Raw genomic sequence first — 15,270 nt, 5'->3', positions numbered from 1 at the left:
CTATTTCTGAATTTTCAGTGACAAATTCATGGTATTTAATAGACACAGTAGTTCGTGTAATAGACGATGTATGATTACCAAACACATTGTTACATTGTAAAACCCAGTGAATGTTTTTTTTCTATATAACTGCAGGTATGTGGCTTTATGTTAAGATATGGTTTTGCTTTAACATTTTTAAATAAAGAATGTGATATGATTAATTATTGATTTCATGAGAACTGTATATATAATTTGTATGTTCTCTTTATGTTTCACACTTTTTCCTTGAAAAGCACGGACAGCTTTTAAGCTAAAGGGTTATGTTTTGTTTCACAACAATCGCAGCAAAGTTACAGTGATGCTGGGACATATACCACATATACCTGCCATGTGGTTGATGCATGCGGTTACAAATGAGGCAAATTTTTTTGATCCACACTCGGAACAGAACTCCACTCCACAGAAGATGGAAACTAGCTATCTTTGTATCTCTTTAAAGACAAATTACATATTATACATATAAAATGAGATGAAAAGTTTATGATTTTGGTTATTATCAAGAAAACCATGGAAAATGTATAGATATCAGCTCTTAAATTAAACTCCTTTGAGCTATTTAGTTGTGATCATTACATTTGTTGAAACAAATGTACCTTTAGTTGTACCAGGCATTAAAATGAACAAAATTGAAGAAAACAATGGTCTAATATTTTTTTTATGACTGTATATTTAGGCAATGGTGAAATATTGCTTTAGTTATTCTTGGCAAAGCTAGACGGGAGTGTGGAATAACAGGAGCTTGGTTTCAATTTGTACGCTTCAAAAGGCTGTTTTTTTTTTTAGCAGGACGTGGACGCTGACCCTTGCTGATATGGGCGGATGACGACATTTGAGTCACACAGACACAGAAGTAGAGAGCCGCTCTATGGTGCTGCACAGACTGCATCAACACCTGGCCCAGATCCCTGCCCTTATCCGGATTCCATGTTAGGGTGTAAATGGAGTCGTAAGTTATCACAGTACACAATAAGCCTGATTACACCACAAAAAAAATACATATTTCATTTTAGTCACCTTCCACGAATGACATTTGCTGCAAAAGCCATCTTTTCGTTTTCTTTAATAAAAAATGATTACTTTTAAGGCTTACTTCTTCTTGCCCTATATTGTCTGTGTAACTGTGTCACTGTAAGATGCGCTATGCTCTATGCAGCCCAGTTCATATGCATGACTGCTCCATACATTTACTGTAAGAACACTGCATACATGATGTTTTTCTACCCCCCCCTCCATCTCTCATTCACTCACTCTCTGATGTCAGGCAGACTACAAGCCACATGTACACGAGTCAGAGACATCCATTTCCTGTCAGTTTATAAGGCGTTTATGAATTATAAAACCGTGACAACCAGGGACCCGGAATGAGCGAAGGGGGGATAAGATGGGCAGAATGAGAAAAGAGATAAGGGAACTTATTCACTTTAGTGGAGTTATTATGCATGTGTGTGTGTGTGTGTGTGTGTGTGAGTGAGTGCACGAGTGAGTGAGTGTGTTGCCTCTGCATGTTTTTGTGTCTGTCGCATGTGAGCGTGTGCGTGTGTGCATGCACTGACATTGTGCTGACATTGTGTTAACTTGGCGTACTGCTCCCGCAGCTGTGCTTGTTTGGTGGCTTGGGAATATCCTAGAATTTGTCTATTTATTCATTCAATTACAAGTGTTTGTGTGTGTTTGTGTGTGCGTCAGAGTGTATGTAAATGAGAGTGTGTTCAATAAAGCCTTATACCTGCGCCATCTGGCCCTGTAATAGCCTTCTCTGCCCCCCAGAATGAGATGGTTATGTCTGGCTGCATCACACACACACACACACACACACACACACACACACACACGCACAAACACACACACACACGCACACACGCACGCTCCTACTAGAGGCAATGCATCGAATGCAAACAAAGTTTTCTGATGCAGGATCAAAGTCAAATCATTTAAAGTGAATTATGAGTCATAATGACGAAAAATCTACATTTACTATGACGTTTGAACCCGCAACTTGCCCACAGTTTTAAATAAATAATCAGATATCTGCATTTTAATAGCCCTTTCTTATCTCAGTGTCCTCAGCAGGAGGAAACAGCTAGTTAAAGAGGGGGAAAAAGAAAACACATCTTCAAACAAGTTAGCCAGCTAGTCACCAAGTTAGCCAGCTAGTCACCAATACACTCAAGAGTTACCTGGTAATATCACCATGAGGACAGGGTTATTTAGAGTTGTTGCATGTGGTCACTGGTTTCAGCTGTTGCTGGTCACTAAATAGCTTCAATATATTTAACAATATACTACTGCTAAAAATACAATATCTTTCTCTTACCTGTAATGTTATTTATCACTCTAAATTGATAGGAACTATTTCATCTTGAGTAAACGCGTCAAGATTTCTGGGAAGAGAAATTGTTGAGTTTATAAATACATTTTTTGTGCTTAGAGCAACACAAGCCAGGTGCCAAGTAGTTCCATTATATTTGAAGGAAGGCACACATCTTTACTGCCAATGTTGCAAACACTCGGCCACTCATACCTAAACAGTCTAGATTGATATATAGCACTATAGGTAAGAGGAAAAATATGTATTTTGGATTTTAGGCTGAAGTGCACCTTTAAAATGGCATTATGGCATGAAGTGCTTCATTGGAGATTCCACAGGGAAGGCAGCAGGAAAAGTGGAAAGAGACAGAGGACGACATGCAGCCAAGGTCAAAGCCCAGGCTCAAATCTATGATACACACATATATAAACAAGCACACACACACACACACACACACTGTTGCAACACATTTCAAACACATCTATCTACCAGTCTCTGTGTTTTCTATTTTATTCAATGGTCACTTTGTTTTCTCTAAAGATATTAGCACTTTCATTCACTTTGTCAAGACTGGAGCCTCATAAACATGCTGTAATAAAGTATGCTTTAACTGCTTACCAATTAAAGTCAAATGAAAAGGGCCACTTTACCTCTTTAAATTGATCTAATCTATCTTATCTTATTTGTCTATCTGCTCCAATTATCCCTGCCCCGTCTGCCTTTATCGTCTCTGTCTAGGTTCGATTTTCAAGATCACCGGATAGCAACAAGACTTGAGGATTGGAAATCAGGTGGCTTCATGAACCAGAGAGCTGATCCAATACTGTAGTCAAGGTAAAGTACATGAAGCTATAGACAAGGTGGGTGTCTCTGAAGCCAAGTGGCAGCAGGGTTTCTGGAAAAAGCATGATTTAATGGGGCAGTTCTTTGGGCTTTTACGATCAAACTCATAATTATTTAAAAAATAAGGACTTGGAATGCCAAAGGTGATGTGAAAACTCAAACAGAAATCACTACAAAAATGACAATAATAATCTTCTGATTGGCAGCAATAACGATGAAGTTGGCACTAACATTACATTCTTTTCTTACAGTTCTTACAGACTACGCAATGGTGTAACACTACTTCTGACCGGTGGAGCTGACTGTGGGACATGACTTTTAAGAAAAAAATGACACAGATGCAGCAGGAACAAACAACAACCATTACACCTGTAATAGCTGCTAGATTCTGGCTCTGAAAAAAGGTCAATAGTCAATTGAGTCTAAGGCTGCCCCCTCTTCGTTGACTAATTGGTTGTTTTAGTCTAAGTTGACTAAGATTTCTTTAGTCAATAATTCATTTTTTCATGCGGAAAGACTTTTTATCAAGAAACTTATGAGCACATCTCTTGAAGATTTAAAGTGGTGCTCTTGTGGAGAAACTCAGTTTTACAGTCAATTAAATCAACTCATCCATTAGTTTACAAAATCGTACAAATATTAAGCGACTTAAAATTTCTTTAGTTGAGGACAGCCCTAATAGAATCAATGGAAATAAGCCAACTTCTCTCCAGACAACACAAAATACATTATTTCCAGCATTCTCAATGGTCACTGTGCATGTTGGCCAGCATGTCATAGATTCTTAAGCTGAGACTTAAATCAGGGTGTATTTGTATAAGCGTTTGCATGAATCGACAGGTCTTTCCTTCTGTACTGGTTGCAAAATGCACACCAAATTCATGCACCAACATAGTCTACACCACCACACTGCCTACATTTCTAGCTCCCAACAAGATGGCTTCAAAAGAAGAAATTCCTTACATCACTGTGTGCAAGAGTCCCGGCAACAGTGTGCAGATCTAGGTACTTGTTGGTGGCGGTGCAGCTGACTGGCTAATAACCCTGCCAGCTGTCTGTGTTTGTGCCTGTTAGTGCTTTTATTTGTACCTTCAGCTATGCAGTGCGATGAAAACAAGAGCAGATCAATAAATATTCTATTCTATTTTATCATGTTGCAGAGGAAGGGGATGTGAGGGGTGAAGTCGGGGAAGGACGGCTTCTTAAGAACTGAGTTTCAGGGATTATGGGATGCTGTCACACTCGCACAGGCAAACACAGACACACAGACACAGACACACACACAAACACACACACACTGGGCACACCAATGCTCCTCTGGTGTTAGACAGACAGAGGCAGACAGCAGGAGAGACAGGATGTGTGTGTTATGTGTGTGTGGAGAGGCAGGGACAGAGAAATAGTCACACACACATGGATACACACTAGGAAGAGACAGAAAAACAGACACCTATAGAAGCACACAGAATGACAGGGAGACATGTTCATGCACGCGTACACACACACGCACACGCACACACACACACACACACACACACACACACACACAGAGGAACAGAGGAGAGAGACAGACAGCCAGTCAGTCAGACTGATCACGTACCTTCCAGACAGCAGGTTCGCCAGAGGCCGGAGTGCGTCATCACCTCCTCGTTCTTGCGGCTCGTGTCGTTGTCGCCGCTGCTCTTCACGCGGCAGACCCCGCGCGAGTACAGCCAGTAGTCGGTACCGACGGCGATGGTCATGAGGCTGAAGGCGGCGAACGCGCCCACCGTCGTCACGAGCATCTGGACGCCGCGGTCACACATCAGCATCTTCATATAGGCGGCTCCTGTTTGTCTTAATCTCTTTCCTCCTCTCTTTCAGATTCACCCCTTTTTTATTTCCTTTATATCCCGCGAGATTTGGGGAGTCAAGAGTGAGGGGGTTCAACAGACAGGCACTCAAAAATAATTCATAGAAAATAGAAATATAGATTTCAAAAGGTGGCGGTTTTAGAAGTGTGGAGCGGAAAATGAAGTACTTGGCTGCCTTGTCCGTTGAGTTGACAAGAGGCTCGTGGCAAAGGGCGGGAAGGTGGGAGGGCGGCACGTCACTTTCTCGCGCATCAAAAACCGGTTTTTACCACCACCACCACCCTCCTCATACACACACGCGCGCGCGCGCACACCGGAGGTTTAACGACCACCGGTTGTCCCCGACACTGCCCTCACTCAGTGGGGTAACTGTGATGCCACATACCGCCTCTCCGTCCCTCCTTTCCGTGTATCAGTCCCGGGGTTAGGCAGCTGCGTTATCCACCAGCAACCGGAGAGCTTCTTCTCTGCTCCGCTTCCCTCTATCTCCCCTCTTCTTCTTCTTCTTCTTCTTCTTCTTCTCTCCCCCTCCTTCCTTCCCTCCTCTCTTCTCAACTTCTGCGTTTCCAAAACAGCCTCCTTATTAATCTGTTAACCATTAACAGCCGAGGTTTGCGTGGGGGGACTCCATCTTTAAAACAACAACAAAAAGGGGGGTTAGTGTGTTTTCTTGACTGCTATAAGCGCACAGAATAAGTCACGGGAGATATGTGTTTCTGCTAAAACATTGTTTTCCTCTCACTCACCGCTGGATTTGTTGACCGGTGAAGGATGTCCTCCTTCGACAATCTCTCTTACAGCAGCAGCGTCAAAAATGAGGCGGTACAGTGGGTTTATTCTTTCCAATTACTGAATGAATGGACGGATGAATAAAGCCCATACGTCAGCTATGAAGAGAGAGCTGACCAAGATCCGTCGTGTGTTTTCCACTCCAGCTGTTGACTCACTGACATGTTTTTTCTTCTTCCTCCTCCTCGATGTCCAGGCGACACAAAGTCGTCCAAACACGCAGCAGATAATATAAATTCAGTATTTTTCTTACATTATCTGCAGTGGAGAGACACGCAGCACGGGTATTTAAGTTTAACGGGCTTTAAATAGGCACCAAAAAAACCCCGAGTCGGATTAATCAAACGTCTTCTGATAAACAGCCGTCTTCGCTCGCTTTCACCGCCAAAGTTCAACCGCAACCGGGACAGACCGTCCGATAAAGACGCCTGCTGACGGAGCCTGTAGGACAGTTACACCCGCCTGGGTTTGCTCCCGAGAAACGTGCCCGTTGGTACAAATGAAAAAAAAATGACAGCCGTCGCCTCCTCCTCCGCCTCCTCCTCCTCGTCGTCCTCCTCCTCTTCGTCTTCCTCCTCCTCCTCCTCCCGGTCCAACCAACACAAACTAAAACTAACCGCGCGTCTCCTCAAACTCCGCCTGAGGCCGCACCGCTCGGCTCGGATTGGGCTCGTGGGTGACAGCGCCCTTCAGGAGCTAATCATGCACCGTCACTGCCGCATGTCCCGCCCACCGCCGCAACACCGTCAGTATAAAGCATGGGGGGCTCCAGTCCACACAGGAGATAATATGTATAGTTTGAGTAAAAGAAGGGCTACTCCTTATCGCAGGGGTATCATCAGAGACACATCTTTATGTTTCTGTAGTCAGGCGAAGGAGACTGACAGTATTTAAGAGCAGCATTTCTGCACTGGGGTGTTTTTAAAGGAGGGAATAACAGCAGCAGGTGCTCAAACTCATTTTTAATTATATGTTGGAGCACATCTACGTCAAAGTCTTATAAAAAATAGTCATCTTAATCAGTTTTGTTTTTAAACCACCCGCTTCTAATGTCTTAAATGCAGCCTTGAGTTTTTTAGGCAGTGCCGCGCCGCGCCGCGCCGCTTGCAGCTGCCGCGTTGGGAGCTCCTGCCGCGCCTGGAGAGCTGTCCGCGGTGCTGAATGTACGCGGTGCCGCTGTCCGCGGTGCTGACTCGAAGCGCAGCGTTATCCTTCCCTCTGTTTTTTCTCTGCCTGCCGCCTGCGCGGCGCCAGAAGCCCCCTGCACCGCACTGATTAGAAGAGAGAGGAGAGAGAGAGAGAGAGAGAGAGAGAGAGAGAGAGAGAGAGAGAGAGAGAGAGAGAGAGAGAGAGAGAGAGAGATTGGCAAGCGATGCATGAAGAATCGCGCCCGGGAGAGAAGCAGAGACGCCACTTAAAGAGCCACGGACCGTTTTTAATGATTCCACTCCAGCGAGGCTTCCACACACAAGGCGGTCTGAGCTTCACAGTTCACTTCACACACGGGAGAGTGTGCGCGCGCGTGCATGTGTGCGCACGAGTGTGTGTGCATGTATTCCTGTAGGCGTGTGCCTGTTTATGTCTCTGATCACGTGACTCCGCTGTGTGCAAATGTGTGCACATATGAACATGTGTAAGTGTCTTTGTGAGACGTTTTGAGTGTGTGTGTGTGTGTGTGTGTGTGTGCGTGCGTGTGTGTGCTGCAGGAGGCTGAACAGATCCGACTGTTTAAAAGCTCATTGTATTGCCTGTTTAAACGGCAGTGAATGAAAGCCTGTCTGTCACTGGAGACAAATACAAATGATAGGATGACAAGACTGCAGGGATGAATAAATGAATGCAACCCCCCTCTCTCTAATTGTTATTTTGATATGTTTATTTACTGGTAGCTTTTCCTTCTGTTCTTTCTTTCTCTCCACCATTCAGACCCATGTTTATTAATCAATGAGTAGTGGCTCTGTAATACTGTCTATCCTCCTGTGCATGTTTGTCAAGATGATAAAAGACAGTAGAACGGACAATAATGAGTACCTGCAGCATTTTAGAGTTTGACTGTATTTTGGTTCAATCTGCTTCAGCGTTTAAGTGCCGGAGCTGCCTGACTTACTGACCGACTATCAGGCTGTAAGTGACTTAAAGATGGAGTGAGTGATGAGCTGACTGGCAGAGCGACTGGCTGTTCAGCCGATGGAATTGTTGGTTGTCGGACAGAATAGAAAATAAACAGAGGAGGAAACAGAAGAATTAAAGCGATCAAAAACAAACAGAGAGAGAGAAAAGTGACGAGCGAGAGGGGAGAAGAAGAAGGATTACAGTTAATAATTAAATAATTGCATGAACAGATCAACAGAGAGAGCAGTGACAGGTCCTATCATCCTTCTCACTTGCTCTGCCAGTGTGTGTGTGTGTGTGTGTGTGTGTGTGTGTGTGTGTGTGTGTGTGTCCGAGGCCCTTGCTGCCTGCGTTATCTCACAAGGAGACTCATTAACATAGAAATGACTTCAGGAAGAGAAGTACAGCGTTTCACCTCTGGTGAGAGACGGGAGGGAGGGAGGGAAGCTTGAGAAAGGAGGGAGGAGGAGTGACAGCACAGGAGGAGAGAGGGAAGGAAAAGGAGAAAGGGAGAGGTGAGAGAGACTGTGGTAGAGTTGAAATACCAACAAATTGTAGGGAGGTGGTTAATGGACAATCAGGTACTTTTGTTAAGGTTATGAAAAGATGGTGGTTTTGGTTACACGCTGAGTTAACACATTTTGTCTAGTCCCTCATATCTAACAAAGTCTTACATTTTCCAACAGTTAAAAATTATGCATATACATATATGTTACAATAAAACCACATTTATCGTTTATTCCTACCCTCTAATCCTAGCCAAAGAAGTGTTCAGCTTCCCTACTGGTGGGAGGAAAGCAATGCGCCCTCATGCCTAAACATAACATTTACATTTTTTAACTTGTGGTTAATGTTGTCAAATGGTTGCTGTTTGGGTTTAGACTAAAAAAACTACTTGTAAGGTTTGGTTAAAATGAATAGGTTTCTTATATGCTGCATCGGTTATACCTTCTCACCTCTTTACCAAATGTGTGCTCTGTATATTTCTCATATCGGGCACAATTTCTATGGGTGCACTTTAAACTTTTGTTTATGTTTTGGAGATGCGCACGGTGCTCCGTGGTAACTGTTTTCAGTGTGGAGTTTGGCTCGCTCTGTTACCCGGCAGCCTCCTTGTTAGCTAGTGGGATGTACCGCTTAGTTCCTATAGCGGGTTTGGGTTTTTTGTGGGTTTTATTTGTTTTTGTTTTTATCTGTCTTTGGTGTCACTTGACGTTTTGCCAGCCTCCTGTACGTCACATGTCGGTTTTCACTTTCTGCCCCTCTACATAGATCTATGTCATATATTCACCTAGGCCAGTGATGAGTCACATCACTTTTACTACTTGGAATTGTAAAAGTATGGGCAAAGCTCTTAAATTTAAATTTAACTCTTAATTTAAAATCTTTGTCCTCTGATATGAGACTTTGCTGTTCCCCTCTGGCTCGGGCCTCCTGAACTCAATCTCTGGCCCTTTTCATATAAGCGGACAATTGGGGGCATTTTGTTGGACCGACATGTTTTTGTTCACATTTTCTTTTTACCTTAATGATTTAGTGGTGGCTGGCTGTCTGTTGCTTCTGTTTTGTTTTATCTGTTTGTTTACTTTTATTTTATTTTTTATTTTTTTCTCTGTTGGGTTTTTTTTATGTTTCTTGTACTGTATGTGTCTGTATATATATGTGCCAAAACTTTGCATAAATAAAATAAAAAATAAATAAAAAAATGAATAGGTTTGTTCTGGTTTACTTACTTCCCTGAGTAAGTAAGTGACGTCACACACCTGATGTGACATACTAAACGTGCTTATATTGTTAAGGTAAAATAACTCCTGTGTTTGTTTGTTTGACCCATCCACCCAGACCTCTTACCTACACGGACTTTGTTGCTCTTTAAACTATGTTGCCTGACTTCCTCCTTTGCTCCCATAAAAATTACAACCGACATTCCAAAAAACTTTGGACGTTGTGTAAAATGTAAATAAAACCGAATGTGATCATTTTCTCAACCATTGTGAAATAAATTCAATTTAAAACTCTATGTAGACAGTTTTAGTTCCAACTGATGAGCTGTTGTTTCTGTAAATATACACTATAATCTTGAATTGGATGCATTCTGTTTTTATGTATGTTTTACATGTTTTTGGAATCAGGGTTGTACTTAAGCTGCTCTCACAAACAACCTACAGGGACGTCCTTCCTTCTTGTGCGTTCTGAAAAGGAGTACAAGCTAGACTGCTGACTGCAACTTTTCTTAAAGATACAGTAATAACTTCTATTAAAAGCCTTATTATAATTTGGCTTATGACCCTGGTGGTGCTGGGTGGAGGTGGTGAGTGGTGGGGTAGGTCATAAGTTCCTTGCTGAGAAAAGCATCATGGGAAATGTAGTTTGAAATTGCTGAAGTGTCTTGCTCTTTTTCTCCCTCTCCTCTCCTCTCCTCTCCTCTCCTCTCCTCTCCTCTCCTCTCCGTTATTGGCTGTACAACAGGAGGATGAGGAGAGGAAGATGGGGTGGTTCTCGAAGAGAGGAGGAGGAGGACTGCAGGGTTTCTGCTCAGTGAGCTGGAACCTTCTCACGCCTCTGGCCAGTGCTCAGAGACTGGGAGAGGATGAGGAGGAAGAGGAGGAGGAGGAGGAGGAGGAGGAGGAGGAGGAGGAGGAGGAGGAGGAGGAGGCAGGCAAGACAAGAGGAAGAAGTCAGAGGAAACAGAAAACCACAGAGAAATTAGAGAGTGAAAGATAAACTGTTTGGAGGAAGAGAGAGGAGAAGGAAGTGCAAGATGACAACACAAATATACTGCAGAGTGAGTGAGCTCTCATCAAAGGGGAACATAAGACACATCCACATTTTCATACCATTAAAGAGTGAGTTTGCATGAAATATGACACAACATTTTTTTTACTCTGACTAGTTTATCAGTATTCATGTCTATATATATGTATGCATAATGAGGATTACAATGTTTTTGTGTGGAGCAATGCATATGTTTGCCTACGCACAGTATGGGTGTGTATGTATGTGTGTGCATCTGTGTTTATATTTCTGTTTGTGTGTGTTTTACCAGATGGGAAAGACTCCGGGGCAGAGAGAGGACATATGGTGATGTGGCATGATTCTGGCGTGAAGCTAATATGTCAAAACTGTGATTTATGACTTAGACGTCCACAGACACAGCCTCAGGAAATTACTACGAAAGAGTGTGCGTGCAAATTGAAAGTGAGAAATTCTCAGATGTGTAAAAGAAAAAAAACAACCCACATATTGGACCAGATATAACTTCCAAAGATTGAGATTGTGGAAAATTTCGTTGAACCTCCTGCAGTAATAATGTGTTTGTGTAATAGAGGACACTGTGACACGAGGTCAGTGATCATGTGGAAGCGTTTCTAATGTGCGTGCATAATGAAAATGTGTGTCAGGGTGTTTGTAAGTGTGTGTGTGTTGGACACTGATTTGATGAAGGACGGACAGCTTGATTGATTGATTAAGAGAGAGGGGAAGTGGGGAGTGGATGAAGGGGAGACACAGAGAGAAAGAGATGTATCTTAATTGTGAAGGCACATGTCTGATGGTGTGAAAGTGTGTCTAATATGTTTGCCTAATGAAAATGTGTGTAGGGCTGCATGAGAGAGAGAGAGAGAGAGAGAGAGAGAGAGAGAGAGAGAGAGAGAGAGGGAGGAAGTGTGCGAGAAAGAAAGATAGTGTGAAATAAATCCAATAAGCTCCTCCGTCATGCTCCCCTCTTGAGCGTTTTTAAGATCCACTGAATGAAATAAATAAGAGATTCTTTTGCTTTTGTCAGTTCCCCTTTTTCATCTCTCTCTCCAGTGTGCTGCAGTGCCCTGCTGTCGTTCACTTCAGCCTCCATCTTCTCTTCATCCTTTGCTTTCTATCAGCAACAGCAGTTAGCTTCCTTGCTAGCTAGTAAAGCACAGAATCAGTGCAGAGCATGGATGTATTATTTGGAACTGGATACCAGACCCATGGAAGACGCTTGTTTAGCCCAGTGACAGTTGTTTGTCTGGCACATGTGCCCAATAAAAATGTCTTGCTTCCGGGTTTACTTCTGCGTTACGTGACCCGCTGAGTGTGCACAGTATGCTCATCTGTGAAACACGGTGGAGGTAATCTCATGGCTTGGGCTTGCATGGTTTTTTCTGGGACGGGCTCATTGATCTTCATCGATGACGCAACACATGATGGCAGCCGGAAGTCTACAGGAAAATTTTGTATGCCAATTTAACCCATTGAAGCCGGGAAAGCGGATACGTCGTTTTGTAGTATTTGTATAAGCTCTCAAATACTTTTTGAATTTAATTTCTACCTGCTACAGAGGCTGAAAAATCTATTATTTAGTAGAAGCGTTGACGCTTCTGTTGAATTTCCAAAAAAACTTCAGGTTTTAGGGGCTTTTTAAAAAATCGCCCAGAGGTTTAACAGGCGTTTTAGGCGTCAATGGGTTAAAGAGAGAAGCAACCAAACTGATCAGGAGATCCTTCATCATGCAGCAAGACAACGGCAACAAAAACACTTATCAGGGGAACGAAGTGCAAGGTTTTAGACTGGTCAGGTCAATCTCCACACCTAAACCCCATTGAGGATTCATTTACCTGCTAAAGAGAAGACTGAAGGGAGAAACCCCCCTGAAACAAACAACAACTGAAAGAGGCTGCGGGGAAAGCCTGGAAAAGCATCACAAAAGAAGAATGCAAAAGTTTGGTGATGTCAGTGGGTCGCAGTGTTGATGCAATTATAACAAGCAAATCATTTGCAACAAAATATTAAGTTTATCTGTTCCTATACTTTTGCTCACCTAAAAATGTGTTAAAAACGATGCTATCTTCTAAGTTGCGTTATAGATATACACAGTGGTGGAAAAGGTAGTCAGATCCCTTATTTCAGTAAAAGTACTAATACCACACTGTGGTGTTACTTCACTACAAGTTAAAAGTCCTACATTCAAAACTTACTGAAGTAAAAGTACAAACGTATCAGCATCAGAATTACTCTTTATGCAGAATGGCCCCACTCAGATTGATTTATATACTATAAATATATTATTGGATTATTTGCATTGATGTATTTATCAAAGCAGTATTTTGATTTTGTAAAGACAGGGCTTATTTTAACAATCTAATATACTGCTACAGGTATAATCTAAAAACAAATGTCTAATCACTTTAGATTCATAATGTTTTTCATGCTAAATCTTGACCCGAAAAAAAACTATTAACTAAATGACATGATGAGATGTCACAAGTAGTTTTATTGAATCCGTTTATTTAAGTGAACATAAATACTGTATAACAACAGGAGTACCTTTTAAAAAAAACAAACAACCAATGCTCCATAAAGTGTACATTTAAGTAAAAAAATATCTTGAATAAAAATAGCCTATGAAATTTAATAGGCCAATCTTTTTCTGAAATTAATAAATTTATATGAGAAAAGACTAATGAACATTACACAAGAACTAAATATGACCCTATAACTCTAGTAAGGGCAGCATTTACATATAAAGAAAGAAAAAAAATATATATATATCGAAAAAAAACTATATCGATATATGCGATATGGTCTAATTCCATATCACATTTAATAATATATCAATATATTTTTTATATTGATTTATCGCCCAGCCCTAAGATATAGTAGACTGCATAATCAAATATGTATAAAACTAATAACATGGAAGTGCGTGAAGCACCAACATACATCAATTAGAAAACTTTAAGATGGTTTATCATCAGTGTACATATCATATACACATGACTTACACAAAAACATAGAGTACTGCAAATCCCATAGGTACAAAAAAAGCATCTGCAGATTTAAAGTCACAAAAGTTTCAATGCATGTACCAAACTCATGGTCTGATTACAGCTAATGACTCTTTATACAGCACAACTCCAGGACGAACAAAGTCCTCCAAACTACTAGCAGACCTCCACAGACTGATTCACAAATCAACAGGTGACTGAACAACCACGAGATGCAAAAGGGAGAAAGAGAAAGAGGTTTTTTAAAATGGTCAGATGAGGAAAAACTGCCGCTCCTCCTCGGGGAAGAGTCACAGAGCTGTAGATTAGCAGCAGTCTATGTTTCTGCCTGTCACACACTGAGAGACAGCGAGTGACACACAGCTGTTGGTTGTTTTGTTTTTATTTTATTTTTTCTTCTTTTTTTTGCTGGGACAGTTAGATTGTATAAATTATATGTTGAATGTAATTCAATGATTGTAAATATTGCTTTCTTTTATTGTTATTAGTTTTTCTTTTCTTTTAAAATGAATAACAGAATTATAATAATCTATTGTAAATATTGCTTTCCTTATCTTGTTATCTTTTTTTCTGATGCTTGCTTTGGCAATATATACATTGTTATGTCATGCCAATAAAGCCAACTGAATTGAATTGAATTGAATTGAGAAATGATTCAGAGTTGTGCAGACTCTGTCCCTGCTCACTGTAACACCAGCAGGAAGTCTTTAGTGTAGAGGCAAACAGAGCACAGCACATAATATCAGCCACTGCACAGCGACAAGTTACAAACAGGTGAGCGTCACTGTGAGTCTTCATCAGAAGAACCAGCAGCCAGGGCCGATATTATGTTACGTAATGACGCTGCGTAACGCTGACACTGTAAATAAAACGTCATAATCAATCACTCAAAACTCACCATCTAAATGTTCCCGCTCTGTGTCTGCGGCGTCCTGCGTCACAGCTGCACGTTAGCGAAACGGAGGCTACGTCACATGATGACCTTTCACCTGCCTCAGGTCATCGTGACGTAAACTGACGGCAGCCAGGTCACTTTATTAAAGCTATATTGCTCCAGATTCTTACAGATTGATAATACATGTAGTTTTTGCAATGATGATCCTGCATTTTTAACACACTTGTTTTACTATTGTATACATGCAGTTACTTTCTGGATTCGAACGGATGATTATAAATTGTGTAAAACTCATCAGAACATCAACATTGACTGTAAAAGTGTCATATACAGTCTGTATATATTACCGCCAATTTCATTGGATTTTCAGTGCTGTTTTGCTAGTTTGCTATGCTAGTTTTAGGTAGGTGTGGGGAAGAAAAATCTCAATCAAATCAATATTCAAACCATTTCACCAACATTTTTCTCACTTTTACACAATACTGTATATGTGAGTTTAAAGAATAATTATGACTCTTAAACTTGCTTAAAATGCAAAAAAGTCATAAAACTGTCAAAATGTATAATATAGTGATATCTTTGCAGAGGAATAATGTATGTTTCTTTTTGTATTATAATAAATTAATCTACTTACTCCATTTCTATTTTATAAATATTTTTTTTATT

At 41.3% G+C, this 15,270-nt stretch overlaps 1 protein-coding gene across 1 annotated transcript in view; it reads right to left on the bottom strand.

The window, feature by feature from the left end:
* Window positions 1-6,358, bottom strand: part of cacng3b (calcium channel, voltage-dependent, gamma subunit 3b) — a 28,801-nt gene extending 22,443 nt beyond the window's left edge. Inside the window, exons 1-2 of the mRNA XM_059347856.1 lie at window positions 5,793-6,358; window positions 4,794-5,677 (exon numbers count right to left, since the gene is read on the bottom strand). Coding sequence (XP_059203839.1) covers window positions 4,794-5,010 — 217 coding nt within the window. The 5' untranslated portion in view covers window positions 5,011-5,677; window positions 5,793-6,358. The remainder of the gene's footprint in view (window positions 1-4,793; window positions 5,678-5,792) is intronic.
* Between the last annotated feature and the right edge of the window lie 8,912 nt (window positions 6,359-15,270).

The sequence above is a fragment of the Centropristis striata genome, chromosome 13 (assembly GCF_030273125.1).
Source record: "Centropristis striata isolate RG_2023a ecotype Rhode Island chromosome 13, C.striata_1.0, whole genome shotgun sequence".
Classification (NCBI taxonomy): domain Eukaryota; kingdom Metazoa; phylum Chordata; class Actinopteri; order Perciformes; family Serranidae; genus Centropristis; species Centropristis striata.
This window is presented reverse-complemented; position numbering and strand designations above follow the sequence as displayed.